The following is a 27,989-nucleotide window of genomic DNA, read 5'->3' on the forward strand; positions in this document are numbered from 1 at the left end:
AAGCTAAAACTGCTGTCCTTTTGTGCCTATGTGAGAGGAAATTATTACTAGCTATCAACTGGAATGTTTCTCACCACACTTGGAGCTCTGCATCTTTACTTTTAAGCATATTTAATTCCTTGATCTTTATTTGCTGATATTTTTGGATAAAAACAAGGGTACAGAGATTTCGTAGAACAAGAAACTGTTGAAGTGAAAACCTGTAAGCAAAGAAGGCACGAGAGGAGACCCTTTACTGGTCTCCATAGTTAGACAACTGATGAAGTCAGGTAGTTTGATCATCCTATTCATATGCATAAGCTGTATATAAGAAGCAACTATGCTGACAAGAGCGGGAGAATGTAAAGGGGAAAAAATACAAAGTAAAAGTAAAAAGAGGGAAGGAAAATATTCAGTAGGCTGTAGTTCTTGTGTGTTTTAATGTGTGAGACTTTAATCTTAATGAAGTATACATGGAGCAGGCTAGGTCAACTGGATCAGGTTTAGAATTTTGAAAACATTTTCTGTAGAAATAAAGCAGTGTCTAAACGTTGTGAGATGCTGAACTGTTTCTCAGAAGTGCGGCACAGCTTCTTTCTCTACCATGCCAGCCCTGTTCCTGACTGAGCTGTCTGGTTGGGTCTTGGAGAAAAGCTTTGCCATAGTATTTAACTAAATCTCTTCATCTGCTCTGTTTGCCAGAAATATTACCTTCAATGAAATTAGCCTGGAATTTTATTTAATTTTTTTTTTAAGGAGATCACATCTTAGTGATTTATGAATTTCTGATGCTTCAGATCTAGTTTCTGAGATGAGTCCTTAAAGAGTTCAGAATGTTATTTTGTTTAGCTTCATGTCATTCCTTGGCCTTTCACCAGTTTTATATCTGTGATAATGATATTGAGAAAGGAGCCATACTCATTTAGTTAAGAAGTAGAACAGGAGAGAAGGAAAAAAGAAGAACGCAAACAAGTCTAATTTGAAGTTTGTGGATGTTCAGAATGGGTTTCAGTGACTCATAAATTGTTTGTCTATTTTATAGGACTTTCTGCACATACACATGTGGAACTTCCTTACTACTCCAAATTTCTTCTAATAGCTGCTTATCTTGCCTCCTACAATCCTGTCAGAACAGATAAGAGGTTCTTTCTTAAGGTAATGAGATTTTTTTTTCTTAGTTCTGCTTACTGGATTCCTGCATACTGAACTTCCTAGATTAAAACTCTTCAACTATTCGTTTTGAACTCTGTTTCCATGTGTGGTTCATTTGACTTGATCAGAAGTTTTTGTGTAGATCACATTGTGTTTGGTAATGATCATCTAGTTATTATTAATGTCTAATAAATGGAATTTCTTTATGTCAAAACATGCGTTACACTGTTATAGCACAAGGATTGTGCTTTGCTTTTGTAAGTTGATACAGCTCTGCTTTGTAAAGATTTTAATGGAATGCCTGCAGTGTCCTTAGGGATAAGCCACACTTAAATTGTAGGAGTAAGATACGAACCACAACAGTTTATTTCACTGAGTTAGCCCTTAGTGAGGTAAAATGACATAGCGCATTGTTAGCTTATTTCTACAATTTTAAGCTTTTGAAACAGAAGCTTACAAACAGTTGCTTTTGCAGAAGATGTGGTTCCATTAGCTGGCACATGTTGTGTTGAAGTGATGATAATGCATGTTTTAGGATGAATGGGACAAACCTAATTTTCTGTAAGTGCTTGCCATCTACAGGTTGAATTTTTTTTATTTTTATTTTTTTCTTTGGGATGTGTTGTGGTCATGCTGCAAATGAATGCTGTGGTGTCATAGTTTGTCTCTTTCTTACCTGGGATCTTTATGCTCCTCAAGCCTGCTAATTGCGTTGGTTTTGAGGCCTTAATTTTACAAAATGTAGGCAGGAAGAGGGATATCAGAAAAGACACTGGGCAATTATGCTTTCTATGCATTTTACCAATTTCAAGGTTTTCTACATTATTGCAATGTATATTAATATATACATGTGTCTATTAATGTATGGTATTCATGATAGGTGTGAATAATTGAAGACAATGAGAATAAAACAAATTTGTAAAAATATGCTTGTTTTCTTCTTACATCTTGAAGAAAATTTGTATATACAAATTTTAAGAAGTTACCACAGTTCCTAGTGATGATATACTAGTACGTTATTAGTTTAAATATGGGTTTCGTGTTTCTGGTATTATCTTATATTGAAAGCTGTAGGTGTTTCACCCTTCTGTCTAGTCCTTTTCTGAAAAGAGTGGAGGATTAATTGTAGTAAGTGCAGATTCACAAGTTTTCTTTATGGGCAACCTTTGTTCTTTTCACTTGGACAAAACAATTTCTTTGTAAGGGATTTATTTGCTGAAGAAATGTTTTTTCCCAGGTTTTTCCGTATCAGTCTTGGAACTCAAAAGAAACAGGAAAACTTACAAGTGTCAAGTCAGTAAAGCATGTTATCAAAAAGTGCCACATCTTCCTTGTGTTCACTGAACAACCTTCTCAATTTATTTTTTTTTCCTTTCTCCTTTTCTAGTATCTCTGATGTTAAGTTTCCACTCTTGCACATGAACCCTACTAAACTTTTGTACAATAAATGTGAGATTCTAGGGTTTTTGAAGCAGGGACTGTGAAGGTATTTCAATTGGTGATACTAAGTATTTTTCCAAAGAATTGGTAAAGCAAGAGAAGTTACCATTCCTGCTACATGTGTCACCTGATAGCAGTTAGCCTTTCATCAGGTGCTAAGGCGAATTGCAGAAATAGCTGCACGTCAAAGCCCAACAAAACAAACGTTTCTCAGTGAGTGTTCAAGTTCAATGTTTTTATGAGTCACGTGGACTGTGAAAATAGAATCTGGTTTTGTTGGGTTTGTAATGAGATTCAGAGTAGATTACATAAAAATATCTTCTGGAATGATTTAACTAAAGACCGCTAGACAGCAAAAGGGATGCAAACAAAAAGATGGTCATTGAGCTGCTAATCTGACTATTGGTATAGGTGCTAGGCTATACTAAAGCTAAAGGTAAAGTCACAGTTTGTGGCAACCTGGAATGCTAACAGCCTCATAAAGCAATGAATTAATAATTGGCAGGGCTGCTATTAGTTATGTGAAAATTCAAGAGCTTTGCAGGAGATTAAGTGAAAAATATGAAGTTGGTTTTGAAAGGTAGTCTTTAAAACAAAAAAGAATAGCAATCTGTATGAAGTCTTCATTTTATCACTTTAATAGAAAACAGGATTAAAAATAATTGAAAATTAACTCTGAATTTCATTTGCTTCTTTGTGCTTGAACAGAAATAGAGCACCTGCTCACCTACTTTGAGATGCTTTTGACATAACTTAAATATACTATATGGAGATTCCAGCATAACCTTTAAAATGCATGAATGCATTTTGTTGTGATCCACCACTAGCATGCCCTGTAATCTCAGGCTTGATCCCTTTCCCCTCCAACAGGTCTCTGTTATCACAGCAATCGTCCTTTCAGAGGCATGATAAAAAGACTACTTTGCTGTCTCTAAGTATGTGATATGTATTAATTGAATGAACTAATTCTTTTTTAGTCTGTCAAATTATTTAAATGAAACTTAAAGCCCTGTCTAATACTAAGCTCTTCAGAAGTCAGTCAGGAAATGCCACAGTTACTGACTGTGAGATCTCCTTGACATGGCTGAGTATTGGGGTCCACAAATACTAAGTATAAGATTTTAAACATTAAAATGAAAAAAGAACTCATTCATTGGAGATATTTTTTCACTGTTTGAGCATGCTTATAAGGTATACTTATTAATGAAGTATACTTCTCAAGGATGTGGAAAAACTTACCAGGTGATACTTTGAAAAATAGCACTTAAATATGTTTAAAGAATATTATACTTGCACCTCTCCATGAATTTTACATCATTTATGCATGTCATCCTCATGTCTCTCTTTGTCTTTTTTAACAACTTCTAGTCATTCATTTGTAAAATCTCGTTTACTATATTTGTGTCTTTGTTTTGCTCTCACATTTTCAGTTAAGATCCAAGAACACTTGATATTTTCTTTGGACAGTCCTTCCTTTCTTAAGGCTGATTTAAAGCTTTTAAATGATGTTCTTTTTTTCTTTTTTTTTTCTTTCCTCCTTTCTCTTTGTCCTTTAGCTCCTGCACCTTGAACTTTGTATTGTATTGATTTACTTTGCGGTTGTCATTCTGCCAACTTGCCTACCATCAGAATTCTAAAATGGAGCAGATAAACGATGCAAATTCAGATGGATTTTATGCGTGGATACATTTTAAAAATGAAGTGGCCGTCATTTAAACTTCTCTGGAAAGAGAAAGAAATGAAACATCTGTCTCTTTTTATTAGATGATGGAGGGTAGGAGGAGGATGGTGGCATGAAGTCACATTAAAAACAAATTTTTACTGCCTCTTCTCATCAGTCCCTGATTAGATGAGAAAAAATAATTATGCATGTCACCAAAAAATATTAGAGTGGGGGTTTTTGTGTTTGCAGCACTTGGGACACAATGAAGGAATAAGGCAAATGTAATTTCAGGGTTTCTAGTAAGAAGGATTGCTAGTAACATCAGAAGCAAATACTGGAGATGTAGTAAAGAAGCAGACCCAGACTAGCATACTACCGTATGTAGCATACAATTCTTTGTTGATTATTTTGATTCTGCCTTTGCTATAGAAGGAGCTTAAAATAATTTAAATATAATATTTGCTCTTCTCTGTTGTTTACAGCATCATGGGAAAATTAGAAAGACCAACTTTATGAAGAAACATGAGAAGGTATGTATTTTATCCTTCTAAGTTGAGCTTGGCAACAAATATTTTTTCTACTGTACTACTGTTTTTGCCTCATTGTTTACTGTAGAAACAACAGAACTGCATAAATAACAGTTATTTCATTTGTTTCGCATGATACAAATTTCTGTATGATACACACATTTCATTTCATTGAAGTTTAACTGTAGCGTAATTTTGTTTCTTAAAGCCTTATTTTTGTGTATAACAAAATGTGCATAATAAAGCTAGTTAAAGGATGTCATACATTGAGAGAAATTCTGGTATGTGGTTCTTCCAAGATGTTAGAGTAATAGGTGGTTAGTAGTTTTGAAAGTCAAGTCACTTTAGTTCCCTGCAATGCAGTGAGGTGTAAGAGCTTAAGTTTGTGTGTTGAAGCTTGGACTCCTGTCTATTGTTTAGGATTCCATCAGACTATTAACTAAGCTTTTCATGGTTATAAACAGCTAAATATAATTGATTTTGGTGGAGGTATACTAGTTTTTACTGTCAGAGGCTTGATATGTTAGGAAAAGCAGTTAAATTTAACCTCAAGCCTAAGCATTGAACTGATATCTGAAAGCATGATCAGACATGCGTGCAGTTAAGAAGCTTGTTTGTTGCCCAACTGTAACAAGTAGCTTGCATAATCAGGAAGGACTTCAAAGACTGCAAATGATCTAATTCTCACACTTCTTTGTTGTATTAAAAATTAGTGTTACTTTGAAGAGAATTAGAACTTTGTAATCCTAGTAAATCAAATATGGTTAACAGAAAATCTCTAGAGTCGACCATTTTACACTGAACTCTGATTGCATGCAAAAAACCAGGAGTATGTCTTGGGGATTAACGAATAGGACGGGAACTTTGTGGCGTTCCAAGAGTACCTTTGCTTCTTGTTACGGAGCACTGGTTTTCTGGTTATGTGTTGCTTTATCGTTTACAGGTAAGGACCCTTTTCCTCTAAATATTGGTGCCAGAAACTGAAACTGCTTGTAGGTCAGAGCACAGTCTCGTTTTGGAAGTTTTTGAGGCATGGTAGCTGTGAGAGTGGGGAACAGGACTGCAAGCCCTAAGGGGATATTCCAGACCTATGTTCCTTCTACTACACTGTAACCTTTATAAAGACAGAGTTACAATCACCCAAATGTAAACTTGCATATTTTGGTACTATGATTTTATAGTGAGGGAGACTGAAATATAGGGATAATATGTAGTGTTATAAGTAAAGACTCATCTGCTTCAGTTGGTGTGATGCCTTATATCAGTACACCTTCACTCAGAGGATCTTGTCTAAAGACTGATTTACAGATCAGATTCACCTAATTCCAAGTGGTTGCCTGCATCTAAGCTAGAGTCTTTTTATAGACAGTGCAGAGCTAGCCGATGCAGTCATTGAAGTGTAGGCTGTGATTCGTCTCATGCTAAAGTAGGTTCTATGTTCAGTCGGATGAATTGCACCATAAACTGTAATTGATAGATTTCTACTGACTATAATGGGAACTTAGGAAACTAGTTTGGCTGTACATACCTACTTGGCAGGAAGCTAACATTAGATGAAATAAATCCATCCTTAAAAGTTTAGGTACGGCCAGGCTCAAAAATCTGTTTTTTGATTCTTAACTGTGTTCAGTCCAGAGGCCATGTTTTTTTATTAGAGAAAGTAAATCTTGTGAATGAGAGGAAAAAGTTGACCTTATTGTTCTATTAATTGTCTTGTTGCTGATAACAGCAGAATTTGCTGTGTTTCTTTGCATGGCTGCCCTGGAACAATATTTTTCCAGTTTAGTGACAAGTGAGATATTTTCCGTGAAGCTTCTTTTGCAGCAGGATGCTTTCTCAGATGTCAGTCTGTTGGAAGATCAGATATGTTGGTGTCTTTTTTTATTGGAAAAATTTGTCTGGTAGATCTGCTTCAGCTTTAGTCTAGGATTTGTTTTGTATCAGAATTTCTAGTTTACAACTGAAGGTGCTTCATTTGTATAGCAATCAGGAATGCTCAGAAATGCTTTCTACTAAAAAAAGTGAGAAGTACAGACCGTCTTTAAGTATATGCTAAAAAGGTTGAAAATTTAGCCAACTGAGTTTAAGAACTTTCTCCCTTTTATGCAAGTAATTTAGTTTGTGTTAAGGTTTTACTCTTTAAAGAACGCTTTTGATTCTCACATTATTGTTCATGAAATTTTGGAACGTGAATGCTTAGCTTGCGGTTGTGGGACGGTGAAAGACTTAGGCCAGTTAAACAGTGGGAACCTGAAACTCTGAGAATGTAGATGAAAAGCATGAGCACAGAGAAGTCAACTGGGGAAAATCTTCTTGAACTATTAGATGAGTGTATTGCCAAAGGTGGAAAGAAGATAGAGGACACACACAATTTAATAGCTATAAAACTTACTGAAGAGGTTGAAGCTATCTTTGTTTTGAAGGGAGATGAGGGGACCCTTGGATTTTTATAAGTACTATCGTATGTAGTATTTTGCCTGAGGTCCTTGCAGAAGGTTCTTACAGATCTTATTCTTTGCTGTGTTCTGTTTGGAGGAATTTATAAACCATTCCTCCTCTTCCAGGAATTTATTTCTCCTAAAGAAATAAAAATGAAATGTTGCTTCTAGAAATTGCAGTCTATTAGAACTAACTCTTGGCTTTGCCAGAAGAAAGCATTTCTGTCAAATAATTTGTAAATTCAAAACAGTATTCTGTCGAAGCAGAGGGCTGATAAGAACAAGAAACTTGCGAAGTAACTGTATACTAAACACAACTTCAGAGATTACTACTTGCTAATTGTGCTTGCTAGCTGCTTGGAGTATACTGTATGTTTGTTGATTTTTTCTGTTGATAATAAAGAATATGCTTCACAGAACTGACATATTTAGAAGCAGAAGGGCAGTTCATAACTTCTACAATACCTGCATTCTCACTGAGGGTGCTGTGCTAAAGTTTTGACTATGTGTTTCAAATACTTTTCACGCTGCTTTCTTTGTTAAGCAAGAGGTAGCTTTGGGGACACCTTCTGGATTTGAAAAGCCAAAACATGTACTGGAAATAGCTTTTTGTCTTGCTGAAGAATGAGTGGTTGTGTTTCACTGATGACTAATGCCATAGAGGTGCTGGTGATATATTAAAGAGGTGTCCTTTCCCGGAAGCATTTTGAAGCAAACTTTCTTTTGTCTGCTGTGCTAGTAAGAATAAACCAATGTCAGCTACAAAAAAGGTAATTGGATGTCAAAATAGAATGAAATGCAAACTTAAAAGAAAATAAAAGGTCCCTCATGCTCAGCAGGCTTTGGGCTGCATCTCTGTCCCGTTTTGCCCCCCTCCAGTACAGGACACGCATCAATTAAACCTAAGCAAGTTCATCAGAGACATCAAAACGGTCAGGGGCTGGAGCACTTGCCCTGCAAGGAGAGGCTGAGGGAACTGCAGTTGTTCAAGCTGGAGAAGGGAAACCTAAAAGCAGTAGGTCCTGTACGTGCAAGGAGATGATCAAGACTATATGATACAGTGGCTGATGGTGAGAAAGTGAGCAACAAAGAGCGTCAGCTGAAATGAGGTATTTACACTGGGTATAAGAAAAACCTTTTTCCTCATGAGGACAGCCAGGCGGTGACACAAGTTCCCCAGAGAGGTGGTGCAGTCTCTGTCCATGGAGGTTTCCAAGACTGAACTGATAAAGTTCTGGGCAAATTGGCCTGACCTCCTAGCTGACCCTGTTCTGAGCAGGAGAGGTTTGACTAGAGATCTCGTGAGGGTCCTTCCAGCTGGAATTATCCTATGATTGAGTGTATTTTAAGACAGTAGAAATATAGTAGTAAAGGCGTTTCCTATGTAAAACAATAAGTTCAAGTGTTCTCATTTCTAATTTCCTGATCAAAAATGTTTTCTTTGGTTTTGGTATAAAAACGGTAATATTTTCATTGTGGTATAAAGGAAGCAAAAGAGAAAAAGAAAACTAAAAATATATCAGCCAGAAATACAAAAAACTCAACAATTTTGTTGGAAAAAAAATGAACAGTTAATACATTTTATTCCTCCAGAGGCAGTTGATTGATTTTATTGTTTTTTTTTAAATTAGCTTTTAGAAAGTGAATTTCACAGAAGAGCTGAGGTGTGGACAAGGACCTCTGGTCTAGTCCAACCCCCCTTCTCAAGCAGGGTCACCTTGAGCAAGTTGCTCAGGACCATGCCGTGTTGAGTTTTGAATATCTCCAAGGTTGGACACTCCACAACCTGCCTAGGCAGTGAGTTGCAGTGTTTATCCACCCTCAGGGTAAAAAAGGTTGTTGGTTTTGTTTTTTCTTTTATTTAAATACAGTTTCCTGGATTCCAGGTTGTCCCCATACTATTGAGAAGAGTCTGCCTCAATCATCTTTACATTTTGTATGAGGTATTTTCATGAAATCCCCTGAGCCATCTTTTCTCAAGGTTAAGCAATCCCAGTGTTCTCAGCCTCTCCTTGGGTGGCAAGTGCTCCAATCCCTTAATCATCTTCATGGCCCTGTCAAGTTTGCAGGGTAAGACGAGCAAATGTAGGTGTCCGAGTACAGCAGCCAGCAAAGCTCCTGCGCTGTTTAGAGGGGACCTTCTCTGGCTGCCTAGAAGAGTGATTTGCTGACTGGCCTCTGGGCATCTACCAGTGGGTTCTTAAGACTGCCTTCACTAGAACTCTGTAGAGTGCAGTGGGAGTGCATTACTGTACTGACAGTGTTGCTGAAGCCATTGATTTAGTTCAGTATGGAATTTAAGATGAGGAACTCTTCTTGTGACTTTGCACTTCTGGCGTCTGTGAAAGAAAGAGACAAGGCTTTGGATAAAATGGTTCAAAGAAAGTGTATACAAAGATACTTTAGCAGAATCTTCTCTTCTCATGCCTTTCTAAAATGTAAATGCTAGTAAAGTATTTGTCTTCAGTAAGCAAAACACAAAAATGTACTTAAAAGTTGTTTAATGGTTTTATAGATTTGTAAATACTATTGTTCTGTTATGTGCAGTTCTTTGTGAGTAGTGTGGGTTATAGGCTGTCCGTAGACAATAAAATAAATCTAAACCTTTAAAATTTCTTTTTTCACTAGCTAGAAATTATGTGTGTTTTTGAGAAGCCTAACATGTCTTACTGTTGATAAAATATGGTGCTTCCTCTTTAATCCTTAGATTGGGCAAGGTAATTGAATAGGATAAGTAAATCTATAAATCCAGTGATGGGAAATTTGGCATCAGATCCTCTGTTACAGCTCAAAAATGTTCCTATTTATTGTGCAGTTTGAACTCTTGCCATGTTAAATAGAGCTCTAGGTCTATGTCTTTGTCTTGATCAATAGGCATGTATTCAGTGTTCTCCATAATATATAAGTAGTCTGTATGAAAGTCTACTGTGAATTATAGTGCCTCCCCAGAGACTAAAAAGATGTGAGAATAACATCTTGTGGTGCTCCAGGAAATATCTGTTGGATTGAAAAGTCTTTTTTCTGTTGCAGACCAGTAATCACCTCCTTGGGCCAAAGCCATTTCCCCTGGACAGATTGTTAGCGATATTATATAGTATTGTGGACAACAGAGTTGCTCCAACTGCAAATATATTTTCCCAGGTGAGTGTGTACTTACTTTCTTTGTTTCCTTTTTACTGCCTGGAATTTTTTAAAAGGTTTTACGTTAGCTTTTATAACTCATCATTCTAATGAAATGAGAAAACAACCACAACAGTAATTTAAGTCTCAGAGTAATATTTATCTATATTACTAGCGATGAATTCAAGATTTTATCTGTGTAATGCTCTGAAACCTTCTAATATCTAACTTTTTCCTGAACCTGGACTGTGAGCTGTGTTGATTAGTTCTTTGGCTTCTCATTCAAGTCTGTCAGTGTTACAAATTAAGTGTATAAATGTTCACTGTCTTATGGCCATAATTAGTCACCTTCTAATGCATGTTACAAAAATGTAGTTGTGAAGAAGGAGCAGAGGGAAGAATAAGGTATTTGCAGGTGAAAGGTGTTTGCTGTGATACGCGTATCTTAGGGATAATGTTTTGCATTTGGACCAACTTCAACAGTCTTGCAGAGGAGAGTCAGTATCCCGTTTCACTAGATGGCAGCATAACGATAGAGTTGAGTGGAATTAAATCTAGAGTTTTCTCTAGAGCTCTGGTTTTGTCAAATGTAGATACCTATTCTGTATAAGTAAAAATAGTTTTCTATTGTCAACTTGATTGTTAGATCTTTCATATCCACCTTAGAAGATCTGTTTCTTTCCTGCTTTCCAGTTGTGCTTAGCTTTTATTTACAGAAATGTTTTCTACCTTCCCTTGCTAGATCTCAAATTTAACCAAGATTATTTAAATCTGATGTCTGCATTCATGTAAAGTTCTAGGAAATTTATGCTCAAGATACCTAAACAATTTTGCTACTGCTTTAATCATCACTGTTTAGTGTTCACACAAACATTTGGCAAAATTCGTCTCCCAGATTTGTAGAATAACCAATCATAAATATACATATTGCAGAATCAGGCAGTAGAGGAGCTAGAAAATTGTAGTATTTTACTTAATCGGTGGTATGTGAATATCTTCGTTAATAGTGCTTTACAGATACAGTAAGCAACTTACACCTTCACATAATGTTTTCTCTCCTTTAGTTAAAGGTTGTTATATGATCTGAAGCAGAAGGAATTATTAGGCAACAACCTCAAGAATCTGTTAATACAGGCATTTACTTTTTTTGTGATCAGATGAGTGCTTTTTTTTTTCAGCTTATGGTCTGCACTCCCTTGAGCGGTCAATGGATTAGCTTCCAGAGGTGTTCAGGAAGTGGAAGAAAAAATCAAGTTTAGACATGTTTATGCATCCTGTACTTTGTTTCTTGATTTTCTTGTGTCATCTCATGGCACCTCAAGAATTCAGTGTGCTTTCAGAAGCAAGCCAAACTCTGTGTGTATTTCAAAGCTATGTGAAGTTTCCCATGGGCAAATGCCATATGAAGGGACACCAAAGGTTGTTGAAGCGGGCAGTTTCTGACCAGGCTTTGGATGATGGCTGTAGCCTTGTAGCTATTTAAAGCGACTTTGGAGTACAAAGAACACAGGGACCTTAGCGTTCATGAAAATGTATAAATTTGGCCAACTATATCTATTAACTTTTTTTTTTTCTAGCTAGTGTCAGATATAGCCTGAGATAATGGCTTTTTTATGAATGTTGTGTCGATTCTTTAATTCACTGTACTGGGAAGTCTGTCGATCAAGTCTGTCAGTCAATGTATTGGTCACACTCCTTGCCTTACAGGATGCTGGTTTTGTGTTTTGCTCTAGGTAGTGCACTTTTTGATTTAAGACATAAAGTATTGAAGCTGAAATTCAGAATACTGAGGCAAAAGGTGTTTGTCTTGTTTAATGGTGTGAGTTTATCAACAATGATTAATCTAGGTTTAGTTCAGTAAGAAATGGAGTCTTATGAGACTGTTACAGAAACTAAGAAGAAAAGAAGATACAATCCAAGTAGTGATCAGATTCATTTCACTTGTGCTCTAAATCTGCAGCTGATCCACCACACGGGTACTTCTTGTTTTAAGCCTGCCTTCCTTTCTCTCTGCCTCTCTTTCTTCAATATGATCTTTCAACAATTTTTTTTAAGATGGAAAGAGTGCAACCTTTAAGGCATAAGATGAATGAACAGCCAAGAAGCATAACAATTGACCGTCCAAATGCAAGTGTGACATTTAGAGCTTTGCTTGAACTTAGCCAGTCTCAAGGAGCAAATTTCAGTTTAATTTATTAAAGTAATGTGAAAGGGAATGATGATGACAAGACTGGGAGTACTACGTAGTAGAATTTGTGTGTAGGATGTTAGCTGTATATTCTCTTATTTTGGGCTATCAAAAACATCTTCATATATTTAAGACATGAATATATTATAGAGTTTTACAGTGTATTTTCAAAATTAATATGTCTGCATATTTAACATGTATTCCAGATAAGAGAACAAATGTTGTTGTTCCAATGCAGAGCTAAGTAGTACTGAAGACATAGTTTGTACATGGAGTGTAATTCCCCCTTAGACTGAATTGTAGAATGAAAAAATTCAAATAAATGCTTCATCCTAATTTAGAGTGTACACTAGATGGCAGTGTTATCAAAGAATAGCTGTGATTCTTTATTTTTTGAATATATGCAGATTAAGCTATAAAGACGTAAAAATATTATATTGAACTTTAACCAGGTTAGGGCAATGAAGTTGAAATTAAATCTGTTTATACCAAAATAAAATTCTATAAATTTTTAAAAAAATATTTTTAATTCTGAAAACAATTTTTACATTAAATTTTAATTAAAAATTCTTGAAATGTCTAATATAAAGTAACATAAAATACAGCAAATTTTGGAAGTATTTTAATCTATGCATAATATTGAATTGCCTTTTTTTCTTGAATAGTTTAAAAAAATTGATATTCCAATGATTTTTGTCATTAGTTATTCTGTAAATATATTTTTCAAATAAAGTAAGTACTTACAAGCTGGGTTATCCATAGCAGTATCAATACATTTTGCTGTTAGATACCACAAACTTTTATTTTCTTGTTTGTGTGTGCAGCATGGAAATCATTCTTGAATTGTGCAGAATTTTAAAATGTTTTAAATCAAATATTTGGCTTCTTAACTGATTCAACATTAATTTTATGGGCTTTTTAATTTGTAAACTGAAGGGCTGTACATGAACCAAATACTTACTAATTCTTCCCATGTACTGTCAGAAAATAGCATGCCTTGGCTTTAAAGTTGATCAACAATCTCAGTCAAGATTCAAGAAGGACGAGCAGCTGCTTTAAGATCCGTCATGGTGCTGATTTCGCGATATTTCTTATTGCTTCTTGTTTCTGTGCATAATTTCTATTCACATGAAAATTCTGGTTATTAGCTTTTCAAAAATGAAACTTCTGTGCTGGCTGATAAGCAGCAAGATTTCAATTTTCTGTTTAATGCTAGGGTTTACTGAAAATGTTTCATTTTTACTAAATACAATTTCAACTTAAAATTTGAATCTTAATCTAACTTTTTCCTTTTAATGTTAATTACTCCTTAAAATGGTCTCATACTTTTTTTGAACAAAAAGTTAACATGTTCCTTTCAGAAGTGTGATTTTTGCAATTGATATGAGACTAAGTTTTTCCTGCTGTAACTTCTTGTGGTAATTGGGTTACGTGAGAAAGAACTGGGGTCGTTCATTTTGTTTTTCCTCACTAACTGGTACAGGGGAGTAGCACCAGGGGAAAAAAAACAAACATGCAATTTCCACTTCTGCAAATGAAAATTGTTTCAGTTACCTCCTTAAAAGTGGAAATTTCTCTTGGTTTTGTGCTATTTTTAAATACATTTTTAACACATGTAGTGAGGATTGTTTGAAAGGGAGGTAAAGTAATATGTTTTGGTTTTTTTTTTTATTTTGGACTATTGATGTCACTACCTATGTGAAATATAGGTCTATATTCACCTGAGAAGTGTTCAGTGCTCCTTTTCCTCCAGAATATTCACTGTTTTTCTTAGTAGTTCTAATTTGTCATGATACTGTTTTTTAACACAATGTGTTACTGTAATGTCACTGAACTTGTTTGTTTGAATTTATTTGCTTGGTTTTTAAACCAAGAGATAACAGAGATTAAAGCATTATTGATTTTTGCAACCATTTCGGAGGACAAGATCTTTAAATGTTTTTCTTCAGGTGCACTTTTGTGTAATAATATAATAGATTGAAGATGATATTGCCACAACCACTGGGCAGTTACGGTCTGTACCTGGGACAGACCTTGCACAGTTCATGTTCTGGTTGGATATATGGCTAGGTCAAGCATGTGTCTGAGATATTTTGAAAGATAAAACATCGTTTTTAATGTTTTTCATGGTGAAAAAATACAAATTAACTTTCACACAATGCTAAAAACAGTGCAGCTGTGGGGTATACATCCTACAACAACAGATAACTCATGAGTTTTCCTTACCTAGGTACAGCAGTTGATGTTTTTTCGGGCTTAGGGAACAACCAGGAATATGATTTGTGTGTCCACGTGGACCCACTGTGTGGAATATGAAATGTGCATTGTGTTCAAGTGCAATTATTACAGAACAAAGGGATACAAAGAAACTTATAATGCCTACCTGCAAATGTGTTTTGCAAAGGTTCCAAGAGTCTACTCAGTTCTAGTTTGTAGAAGAGTAGTATTTCATTTTAGGTTTCCAACATTTAGACAGAAATACAACATTATTCTCTTTATAAAAACGTGCCTGAGTATAGGACACATGAGAGAATTTATGCACAAAATGTGCAAGAATTATCAACACCGATTTAAATTAAATCAGCTCATTTTATGTTGAAGGGGATAAGGGCTGTTAATTTCATATCACAATCAGGAAGTAGGAATTTTTTGCCAAAATTTTGCTTTTTACTATACCAAAATGATTTTTCAATTGCTTCTTCAAATCAGTTCTGGTCTCCTAGACATTTTTCATTTTCTAGATGTTTTATCTTGCTTCTGCTTTCTTGTGAAGTATGCTTTTCATAAAGAGGATTGACTAGATCTACTTGTAGTTTTCAGCTGTAACAGATGTTGTCTATATTAGGTAAAATGGAATTAACCCCTTTCTCGTGCATACTTTTGCATATTTTATTCCTGTTAATACATCCCTGAATGTTTGGAAAGACATCTATGCAGAGAGGTGCAACAACTTCTTAGAATATACTGATAGCTGAATTACTGAGTATGTAACTGATGAGTAACTTCAGTTCTGTTTGCATTTTCACTCTAATGCATTAAAGTTAGGCTGCTGGGTCATGTTAAAAAAGTTTGGTCTCTAAGTTCAGAATCAGGTTTGGTTTTACTGTTACTCATGTTCAGCAAATGTTTTCAGGTAGTTGTATAGTTAGAATTAATTTCTGGTTATAATGCATTTGGAAACATTTCTACTAGGGCTATTTCTATCTGTGGGTATATGGTGACACATCAGGTATCTTACACATCATAATCTACATTTCATTTATTAGACACTTATTATCTCTTTGATACTGGATCTAAGGCAGGCATCTTAATTTTCCGAAGAGTACCAAAAATTTGAAAACTGACATAGTTATAAATGTTTAAGAATTTGGAATGAAGGTTAGCAATCTTAACATTTTATAATCTGACAAAATAATAAACAGTATTGCAAATCGTTGGCCACAGAGCAAGAGCTTTTTATCTGAAGTTAGCGTAAGTCTGCAGATACGAGATTTAGAATAGTGTGTTAAGTGCCAATATGGTATTAGAAATACAGAAAAACACTGATGTACATAGGATGCATCCAGCCGGAGGGAGCCAGATGAGTGTAATTTTCTTTAATTGAAGGGGAAAAAAGAAAGCGCTCTTTCCTGGAGCATAAAAATCAGAGAGGTTTGTTTTCTTTCTGTCTTCTTTCTTGTCTGCCTTACCTGGATAGATGAAAGAATTGCTAGTATTATATATGTAAACGGGAACAATATGTGGCAATTTACCTGCAAGATTTCTTTGTCCCTGTTGTGTTAGAAGCTTGCTTTGTATCTTTTTTCAGATGAGAATTTGATATTTAAACTGCCCTTTTTTTTGTACATTGCCAACTATGGTAAAATTTTGATTGCAAGGCTGGAAAGATGCCTGGTTTTGTTATCTAGTTGTTTGATGAAGGATTTGCTTTTACTGTGGCATAACCTTTCTGGACACTGGATGCCCATGTGATGATTGTAGTACTAATTCTGTTAGTGCAGTGTGTTAGATCCCCCTGATGTAGCAACTTTGATGCAGAGGAATACTGTCAACAGTTTTTTCATGTGAAAAACACTGTAATTGCTTCTACAAGCCCAGGTTGTGTTAATGTTTGAAAATACTAAGTTTTCCATTCTACACTTAACAACTCTTGGCAGTATGAGAATGACTCGGTTTTGCTAGATCAGCTGTTCTTGTATTGTGTTCCAGCTTTCCTTGCTGTTGCAGGGACTGCTCATAGGAGTGTTTTACCTCTGGCCTGACTAGAGCGTTTAGCACTAATATAGAGTACTCTCCATTGAAAAGTGAGCAGGTAATGGGTTTACAGAGAAAAAGGTCTGGTTAAAAATGTGTCTTGTGCTACACTATCTCCTAAGAGGCCTTATTACGAAGCAAAAAGATTAGTGGAAGCCATTTTTATTTCAGAGTATGTGAAAAATACAGAACATGCTCTTGTACTGGTTTTATGTCCGTTAAGTAGATTATTTCTTGTCATTAGTCTTTTTTGCAAAACAAGCAAAATGCTGGAAAAATGAAAGTTCCTGCTGATTCTCCTTTTTTTCTTCTCTGAAACCAGTTTTCTTTACTTCCCCTTTACTGTGAAACTTCCAAAGTGTTATGCTTGTCTTTTTTCTGGATAACCAGGTAGAGTCAGTGCAAAAATTTTACCTGAAATAATTGAGAAGTTTGTGGCAAATGTTAGCTATGTAAGTGTGTGGGATGACTTCTTGGTAGAATATATATACAGAGTTCTGTCTTGTTCTCAGATGAGCTTAGCATTCAAAACTTCATGATTGAAGTTTATGTTGAGGTGAGATTTCTTATTTTCTTGTTGAATGTTAAAAAAAAAAAGTTTTTAATCTCATAGATCATATTGCAAGCTGATTCAGGACATAATTACAATATATCATGCACCTGAATTTGGAGAGTGTCTTTGCTTTGTACACCCTTTAGGCAGTACTGAGCAGCTGTACCTCAAAATTAGGTAGAGATTCGAACAGTTGTATACAAAAATGTTGATATAATTGAATAATTATTTTATATGTTGTTAAAATGTTGCATTATTGAGTATTAAGTAGTGAACATTCAGAAGTGAGATGATTGTAAAAGTTAGTGTCTCTTGGAGTTGATTCTGTGTGTAGATTTTCTTAAACTTTGTTTCTGGGATATAAACATACTCTCATGTATTTCCCTATTTTTATAACTTCTTGAGTTCTAGACTTAAATTATCAGAGGATGCCATCAGCCTCTGCTTCTGCCCTATTGATTTAATCTGCAAATGACTGTTTGCATTTCACTGTCCTCTTACTTCAGAGGAAAGTACATAAAATTGCACGGCTTAATCCAGTCTGGCCATGGGAGTTGTCATGCCCAGAATGGTCCTGCTATAGTTTCTTGCAGGGGGGAGCATTTGCTTTTACAAAAAAATGGAACTAGATGGAAAAGGTCTTAAAAGCTGCTTTTTCCTTTTCTTTTTTTTCTTCATGAGAACTCTTAAGGTTTGTACCTCTTTATCTAGTCCATCAGAAGACCTTTGCTTCGTACCCTCCCAATGACAAGAATGATTGAATATAAACCGTAGACTCTGGGGTTATCTTGTTCTCATTACTGGTCCAAATAAACTTCCCCTCCTTTTTTAGTGCGAGTGAAGATAGACACATCTTGCCAGCACAGAATATTTGTTAGTCTTATATAATGTCATATACAACATCCATATATAATTTGTATGTTCCCTGCAGGTTTATTGTCCAAATGGGTTTGTAATGCAACTTTTTCATCCTGTGACTTCCATTGTTACCCGTACCTAAAAGATTTTTAAATTGTTATAACAGCATTCTTAGCAGTTAGCAAATTTTAAGCTGCATTTTTTTAAAAGTTTATATTATTACTGCTTTATTTGATCCTAATGCCTATATTCTTTTGTAGGTGTATTATGCATCAGACACGCTTTATTTTGCCGGATCTGTCTGTTGATTAAAAAGTGCAGTAATCTGTTGATCAGTACGGTGTTAATTTTCAGTAGGTTTGGGAAGATGGTGATAAGATGTAATAAATAACTCTTCTTTTCTCTTTTTTTGTTATTGGACTGGACTAATCTGGCAGAAATTCACGAACTGAAATGGGAACCTAATGTGATGCACAGCATGGTGACATAGGTTAGCACTTTAGGACTGACTATGGCAGCTTGAGAGCACCTGCTGTTAAGCAAAAGGAAAGGAGAAAACATTACTTACTTTTAACCAAATAGCTGACTGTAGGTTGGTGGGTTTTTTAAAGTCTCAGGATGGCTGTGAATAAAAATAAAAGTATTTTTAGTTCAAGTTGTACTTTCTAATTTAAATTGTGGAGAAACGAATATGCTTGATTGCTTCAAGTTTTAGTTGATACAGAAAAGATCTTTTAGGAAAACTAATTACGTTTGAGCTATGTTATGTTGTTTGACCTAGTTTGATTTTGTTTTCATTTTTTGCCATATACTGTTAATACAGCTTTGCAATCTCTTGGGAGGCTTTCTTAATCAAATTCTATTCTGTTCTATTTGAATTCTTTCTTTTCAGTAATTCAAGGTAGAAAACTTATCTTATTTCTGTGAAGAGCTTCTGGTAATAGTGCCCAGCTCGGCACTTAATCTATGTCTTAAAAACACTTAAATGTATTTAAGAAGACAAATTGTTTTGAATTATTGAAAACCAGTTTTATAGAAGAAATTTTGGTTATGACAAGGGAAAGGCTATTGAGAAGACTTCAGATGAGATTGAGTTCATCAGGAAGATAAAGGGAATTCCTAAATTTGTTCTGTCTTTTATCTAGAAAAATGGACACGTATCAAAACTTTCTTGCTATTTAATCTTAGGGGTTTTTTTCAGTAGCATCTCCCTAAGAATTTGCACTCATAAACCAGTAAGTAGCTACATTTTAAGGCTTTCTAAAACTGATTTACAATAAATCTGTTCTTTTCAAATATAATTAAATAAAAAATGTGATTCTGAGGTACAGTAGTGATGAAGATTTTTATGTACTCTGTGAATCTGTTCATAACTTTCACAAACAATTCTTGTGGCCCTGTGAACTTGCTGTTATATATGCCTTTGTGCCCTTCACATGTCTTGGATTGCTTGCTAGATAGCATGGGGAATGTGCTGCATCAATCAACAGTTTCTTTAACTTATGTTCTCTTGGCGCATTATTTGTAAATAGTATTTGAAGCTTGAAATTTTAACTTATCTATGGAAATGTGTTGGTGTATAAAAGAAGTAAATATGAATACATGAAAGATGAAACAGTTTCCCTCCTTCCAGACTCTGTCCTTTCCATGCCTTTCTTTACATGCTTATTTAGAAATTGGTTTCATGTACTTAATGGAAGGAACATAATTTAATACTCCAGGAACATCTTCGCACTGTGTTTACATCAAGCAGTTGCAGCTGAAGCTTGTTAGTGATTGCTGCACAGATTAAAAAAAAAATTCTTCACTGTGGTACATGAACTCCTATTGTTTGGAGATAAATAATCGGCTCATCCCCTCTTTAGGGAAGAACAAAGAACATAATAGTACATCTGGTTCATCTGTTAAGACAGCAAAGATTAATTAGGCAAGTACTGCACAACCTCTCTTGATAACATATATATCTAAAAACAGCCAGTATATGATAAGTTTTTTAATCACTTTGCTTTAACTGTTTCGTGTATGCACATAATCTATTCCAGAATCACCAGCTGTTCAGCTGTTCATGGAAATAAGTTAGGACACAATACTAAGACACAAGGTAAATTAAAGAATTATGACAGAGTTCAGTAGTTCTCTTGCAAATCTCTTGATTTAAGATGATATGCCTAACAAGATACAATATAAGATTAAAAAAAAAAAATCTCTTGAGCCCCCAAGTGACATTATTAACATTCCTCATAAAATATATTTGTCTCTTCCTTAAAAATAACTTGTCTGGTTTCTCTCCCCCAACAGGTTGTTTGATCACAACGTGTTTGGGGGGGAATACCTGTCTCTTTGTTGAACACTTGTATAGAACCTAGTTCAGTGAAATACAATTTAAAAACCAGAACTAGCCCTTGTGGTCAAATAGTTACCTTGAGTGCCCTCACTTGTTCACTTCCCTGGTGACTAGAACTAATGTCTAATTCCAGATTTAAGACTACTTAAGGCCAATTTTACCTGCTTTACTTTTTGCTGCCATTGTCTTTTAGCCTAAATAGGTTTACTTGCTCCTTGGTGTTAACTTCAGGAGAGTTGTAAGGACACAGATACCCTGTCAAGATCTTAATTTTGCAAGCCTTCACTTACTAAATGTCTTTTACTTCCCTGCACATGCAGTCATGAATATAATTGCAACTTCAGTAATAGCATGAAAGGTGGTTCAGAATCACTGGTTAAAGAGTTTGGTTGTAATTTTACATTCTTTTTACTGATATGCTCCTTGGACTAGTTCTGATAAGGTCCCTGTGCCCCTCTCTGTGTAACGTGCTCCCACGTCTCCATGTCTACACTATGTTCTCTTTAGGTACTTAACACCCCACCTGTCACTTCAATACAGATGATTTTGCTTTATCACATGCAAAATAAATTTGTAGCATTGTATCTGTACCAGGGACCCCTTCCAGTTTTTGATGAGGTTGGAAAGTACTGAGGCTGTGTACGGGTACAGTGTTAGAGCACAAGGTAGCAAAGTAGTCCATTAAAGAATATGTTGGATCACTTTGGTGAATACTTGTGCCGTTTCTGCCCTGGCAGCTGCAGTCAGTTCTAGCTACTGACTTTCTACTTGACTCCTTCCCCAAAGACCCTCTGCTGGTTTCTGTGTTCATTTGATAGGAGATAGTGGGGCTTGTCATAGTATCATGGACAGAACAAGGAGTTGCATTACAGTTAGTTTGAAAAAGAGGATTTCAAAATATGAAGCTTGTTGACCAAAGAATAGCTCATGATAGATGAGGAATAGTTAAGAATTGACATAATCTCTCTTCTCCATCTATGAAAATGAAAACTGGAAAATATTTCGGGGGAGCAGTGTGGAACATTGATAGCAGGGTATGAGTAAACCTCACTTATGAAAAGTTTATATTCTTAGTAAACATTGCAAATATCACTTATTTAAAATATGAAGAGTGACAGAATAAGCTGAAACAAGTCCTACAGTAGCTCAGACTTGGAAAAGCTTGATTCAGGAAAGTAAGTTTTTAGAAAAGATCCCTGTGCTTTGGCTAATCAACATGTGAATCTGCCATGAAAAAAAAAAAAATTATTTTAAAGGCTGAAAACAGTGATGAATATCTGAAGGTGCATTAGGTGCTGCACAAGGTCTCTGTCTTTACTACCTTATGATTTAATTTTTCACATGAGGTGGAGGGCAGCCAACAGAAGTAGTAATGTGATTATTTTGGATGAGAGTGGTTCTAGCTGTATATAAGCATCTGCACAGTAAAAGTATAACTGAGCTAGTCAGTGTGTTTTTCTAGTTAATAAAGAGAAACAGGCATGCAGAGAACATCATCCCACACACCCTGATTTAGACATGAGCATCTAAAACCACTCTGTCTATGAATAGTTTTAAAATCTATATTAGGTTACAGCGAACCATGTCCTGGTGTACTGATTTTGCTCCATCAGCTAGAAATGGAGTCAAGACAGCCTCAGATTATGCAAATGTTTACATTGTAGATATCTAAAGCTGTCCTATCCTGAAGGACTAAGAAGTGTTTTCTTGGTAATTATTCTTCAGATTGACCAAAAGGTGTTTTCTCAGGAATTATCCTGATTTGCTTCTAAAACAAATGGAAAAACCCACCATCAAATATCCCTTGTTGGGTGTCATATTCCTTGTCAAAATATTTGCAGAAAAGGGGAAATAACCAATTTGTACGCCTTCCCATTCGTTCCTCCTGTGGATTTAGTTGCCAGTTACGCTGTGTTGTATACTTGGGAAGAGCATACCCGGGGCTGCATTGCGTGGCCAGCAAGCTGGCCTTGGCCTTCCCATCCCTTTTTGCTGGACTGCTTTTGACTTATTCCTGAGAACAAGTGCTGAAACCCTGTCTTTTCAATGACAAGGTTTTCCTGGTAGAAACTTATTTCGGAGAATTCTGTGATAATGATCTGTCATTTTACATGCTTGAAATTGCAACATGAACATCTTTGAACAGTATTTCAATAAGAACAACTACAGAACAGCTCTCTGTCTTGTGGAAAACGCTCTGAGAGTGATCTTTTTCCACATGAGAAAGCCAAATACATCAAGACAGGTAGGATCTTCTACCTTTCTTGTTTTGAAATATGAATAGGCAAGGTATAACCTCTGTGAGTGGAATCCATAGAAGAATTAAAAAAAAAATAAAAATGAAAGGCCACTCAGTTATTTAAATATCAGGAAGTGTTTTAGAGGTAAAATTTAAAAATATGACTTATCTTATTCAGTGTGGATTTTTGGGCCCAGCTTAACAACTGAAATTAAAATTGAAATATTTGAAGACAGATCTAGTTCAGATGAGCAGATGCTGAGCTGCAAGTGTGTTTCATTAACATGTGATGGGGCAACTTTCACTTCATTCAGATGAACATCCATTACCCTGCTGTTATCCAGGTAGAGAAAGGTCTTTAAAAAAAAAAATAATCCCGTTACCAAAAATTCTGTATTTTAAATTTCAAATTATTGTCTTGTTTTCTAATTAATGGTAATTTCTGGATAAAATTATAAATTTATATATATGTTGCCATTTCTAACAGGACATGATGCTAGGTCTCCATAGCAATTCATGTAGAACATTGAAAGGTAACTTTCAGTGTGCATGTTTTTACATACTTTTTTTTTTTTCCCCTGCCTGCTCACCTTCCATAAATGTTTCTTGAAATATAATACAAATGAAGGGTGGGAAGTTCATCATCCTTTTATGAACTTATTAAAACATTCCAGTATGAAGAGTAGAATATACACACAGAACATCTGAGCCGTCTGAAAGGTTCTGAATTCAGACTTAGGTTAGTAGTGAGTTTAAAAAAATAAGAGTGATGGTAGCTGGAATATTTATTAGAAGGTATAGAGAAGATGAAGACTCCGGTTGATCTACTTTAATAATTGAAGAGTGCTGGATATGTTATAGACCATCTGTGACCTACATAAAATGAATAAGAGGGCTTTCCATGTTCTAGATACCTAGGCAAGAAATATGAAAGAGAACGTCAAAAGATGAACTAACAAATCATATACATAATAAAAATTTGCTATAGTTGATACAGAGAGTAAACAGATTGACTTAAGAGATTACCACACAGACATGAGAAGAAAACTGAAGATTGTTGTTACAAAATGATCTTTTCCAGCCTTTTTTATTTATTACTAGCATATGGCCTAGGAAGACTTTTTGCAACAGATATTTTCTAGCCTGGAGTGGCCTCTAATGGATGTATAACACTGATGGTGTGGAGAAAAGCTTTTTAATAATTTGTGTGACTGTAGTGCTTGTGAAAAATGCTAGACTGACAGTCTAGAAGGCTGGGAGACTGCAGTAATCAGTTCTGATTCACTGAACAGGTATAGCAGGGGCATCAAGGGCGTAATCGTTCTGTATTGCTTTTTAATTGTATCCTGAAAATTCTATCTTTTGTTTTTATCTGACTGCCTATTAGTTAATAGTGACAGAGGCTTGCCACTTAACTTCATCCTGGATACTTAGCTCTTACAAATGAGTTTTTGCTGCAGCTAAGCATTTTGTTTAAATTTTCAACTTGTATCATAAATTGCAATGGGCTACCAGTAGAAGCAGTGAAGTGGGATGCATGGCCAACTGGGAGCCATGGTGACTGGTGACTGACTGACTGGAGCTATTGCGTGGTAGGCTGGTCTGCTGGTCAACACCTGCTTGGTCTGCCTTTTTCCTTCCCTCCTAGACAAAGCAAAAAGCATGGAGACCTCACTGGTTTTAACCTTGTGGTAGGCATTTTAAGAGACTAGGCTGTGCTATTTGACCACTTAATTTAGCATGTTTTCTGTGCAGCTGTGACCAGAACCAGACCACTTCTTAATGACAGGGAGAAATAAAGAGGTACAGGTGGAGAGAATTAGCATGGCAATATCTCCTTAGCAGAAAAGGAATCTCCTTTTATCACTTCTATGATTAGATTAACACCTACTCAAACCAATATCTTATTCTCATTTCCCATACCAAAAATACCCCAAATTTTAATTCTGCTTGGTGTCTGGAATTCACTTCAGCGAGCCAGACTGCTGTCTGACAAGAGTGAAGCAGTCTCGGTCTGGCTCAGGTTGTAACTGTGGCTGTTGTAACTGCCATTGTGCTCAGGAACTGGGGGTAGCTCGGCGTGTTGGAGTGGTCAGGAAGAAAGGTAGCAAACGTGATAGTAATCATCAGTATAATAGGAGATAAAAAATAATGCTTGAAGTCTTGATATAATTTTCTTGTTAGTGGAGGTGTTTATGCAGATACTAAAAAAGACAAATACAAAGGAAAAAGGTTAATTATCTGTACACTGAAACCCAAAGAGGTTTCAGACTGATTGCCCAAAGTTGATGGTGCCTAAAACCTAGAAAAACAGAGCCAAATGTAAAAATGATTAATGTAAATGATTTGAATTTATTAGTCACTTATGCTTACCATATTTTTAATAAGCTAAAATGCTAGTCTCTAGTGCAGGTATTTTGTTTCTTTGTGTGGCTGTTTGACCTGAACAGAGAGGAGATTTGAGCCTGATATTTTATTAAAAAACCCAAACAAACCAAATAAAAAACCCCAAACAACAAAAACCTACCTACATCAGTGAAAAGTCAGGATGAAGTCTTAAATTCAAGCTAACATGTGTAAGTGGAAATGACCCAAAATAAAGCTGTTCAGAGAAAGAAAAATAATTGGAAAGTACTAACACTTAAAAGAAGATACAGGCATGAAGAGAGGCAAAAATTAAAGGCTAGAATGGAATGACTTGTGAAGAAAGATTAAAGGAAACGAACACGTGTAATTATTACTTATAGCTATCTGTGTGCTTGGTGATCTTCAGAGGAAGAGAGATGATCCCTACACTAATTTGGCTAAATAGCTACCAAGGGATGATGAAAATGTCTGAGAGTATTTATAGCCTTCAAGTGCCAAGAAAGGATTCATTCAGAGAAGTCCAAAGAGGTCTAAGAAATAAGATGAGGGGAATCTTAGCTTTGAATACCATAAAACACCCTTTCTGTTGGAGATGTTAAAGTGTGTAATAGTCTCCCCTGAAGTTTTAGAGTAGTGCCCCACTGCTTGAGCTATTGAAAATGACAGTGGACAAAGCATTCAGAAGTAAACTCAAGGAAAGAATTCTGTGTTGGAGGGAGGAGAAAGAATATGACTTAATAGGTGTTTTCCATCTCTTAATTTCTATGATCTCACATAGCATAAATTGACAAAATAAGACTTATGGTACACTAGTGAAGCATAATTTATGTTAATTTGCTTTAGAATAGGCATTAACCTTGATCCTGCTTCAATTCTGCATTAAGCCTTGCCTTTGATACAGTAATCTTAATTAAAACTGAATATTTCATGAGTTAACTCCCTCTGCCTCATAAGCAGAACAATACTCTTATCTGTATTACCTTTAAAAGTGCTATCCACATAAAGTATCTATTGCATCAGATGATAGGCTTGCTTAAAGTCATATTCATATGACTAAAAATACTGAAACTCAGGAATTTAATTTACTTAAAATTAATTAACTCTTATTTTAGAACCAAATTTTAAAAAGCTAGTTAAACAACTTTCCCTGCATGTTGAATTAGGAAATGTTGTACTAATAAATACTATAGTCTTCTGGAAAAAAATAAACCTGCATGAACGAGGAAAAAAGTAAGTATTGGCAGATGTGATATGTGTCAGGTGTGTCATCATGTAACTGTCAATCACTGTCATCTTCATAATACTTTTAACTGGGTTTACTTGGGTAGTAAGAGAAAAGCTGCTCATTTGGATGTTAAATCCTAACATGTTTTAAATAGGAAGAAGCAGGAATTGGAAGCAAGGGGTATAAAAGTTTGCCCATGTATTCTTCATCTCCTAGGTTTTGTGTTATGTTTTTTTTTTTATATTTACTTGTTTTGTAGTGATGTTAGAACAAAAGAGCAGTGTTCTGGCGTAATAGTAGAACTAGCCCTACGCTCCAGACGCACGCTGTCGTGCATACATGCAAGACTCATCCTTAATATAGAGGTACTCTGTAGCTGAAGTCACTGATACAGTATAGGCATGTTCAGATTGCTCGCTGCTCCTAAGTGGAGACATTTGGAAAACTACATTTTCTAGGTTCTGAAAACATGTGCAATTATTTGTCTGTCTTTTTTTTTTTTTTTTTAAATTCTATTTTTAGGTTGTTTACTGCATAATCGTAGTTGAGTACCATATATAAAATGACACACAGGCATCAACCTGATCAACTTTTTAGATGACTGATAGGTCAGGACACTTACTGTACATTCCTACAGTGATCAAGATTCAAGGAAAGAAGATGTGATATTAAGTAACAATACTTAAAAATAAATAAATAAAAATATACAACTTAGTCTTAAACTGTAGAAGGCAAGGAAATATTTGATTATCCATTTGGAAAGCCGTTTAATTTGTGTTAAAATTGGCTATCTTTTTCTGAAGTTATTTAATTCCATAGAGAAGTTAAAGTGACAGATTTAATGCATTGGCTGAAAATACAGCTGTGATAAGTTGTAACGTCTGGACTGCATCTTTATTGGATAGTTGACTTTAGTGATGATATTATTTGTGTCACTGGAATCTTTGCCTATGTCAGGTATTTGGATGGCCCAAGGTAAGTCACCAGTGTTTTTCTTCCGAATATAAGTCTAACCTCCCGGCTAAATAAGATTTGTCAGTCACTTTTTGTCAGTACTTGAGCTACTTCTTTTTCTTTGTCTCAGCTTTTTCTTTGTCAGTTATAAATACCAACTTGCAGCTGTGAAAAAGTGGACATCCACAAATATAACATATATACTGCTATATTTACTTCCCATTCTGAGTACAAGGAGTGTGGCAGTGTATATTTATTGTGAATAATGGTCATATAATTGAAATGGTAAAAAGTGTATTTTTGGGCACAGCTGACTTCCTGTCAGTCCATTACATTATTGGATTCTCCTCTTACAGAGAACCTGGAGAACAAATTTGGAAAGGTGAATACATTTATTTGTTGGAGGGAAAAACTAGAAAGCGAATAGTTATTAATACCATATTACATCTGTGGTCCTGCCACTAGGTCTTTATAGGAGAATTATAGCACCTGATCGCAGTGAAGAAAATGAAACTCCCCTCTTTGGTAGCACCCTGTCCATGCTCTGTGCCTGTATCATCTGTGGCACTCTCAAATACAGCATTTCACAGTTACAAAGAATGTGTGGGAATTACCGATGCTTTGTGCGTCCCTGGCACCAGAGGATGTCGTGAGGCTGGTTTCAGGGAGCCCTAAGGGTTAAATGCAG

At 35.5% G+C, this 27,989-nt stretch overlaps 1 protein-coding gene across 6 annotated transcripts in view; it reads left to right on the top strand.

Moving 5' to 3' along the window:
• ORC5 (origin recognition complex subunit 5) overlaps window positions 1-27,989 on the top strand; it is a 73,539-nt gene that overhangs the window by 20,554 nt on the left and 24,996 nt on the right. For 2 of the 6 annotated variants that reach the window (XM_054215047.1, XM_054215091.1), the window contains 3 exons: window positions 1,022-1,134; window positions 4,717-4,764; window positions 10,230-10,340. In XM_054215047.1, coding sequence (XP_054071022.1) covers window positions 1,022-1,134; window positions 4,717-4,764; window positions 10,230-10,340 — 272 coding nt within the window. The other 4 variants (XM_054215073.1, XM_054215064.1, XM_054215057.1 and 1 more) reach the window with 4 other exon arrangements.

Source organism: Rissa tridactyla, chromosome 1, assembly GCF_028500815.1.
Source record: "Rissa tridactyla isolate bRisTri1 chromosome 1, bRisTri1.patW.cur.20221130, whole genome shotgun sequence".
NCBI classification, from domain to species: domain Eukaryota; kingdom Metazoa; phylum Chordata; class Aves; order Charadriiformes; family Laridae; genus Rissa; species Rissa tridactyla.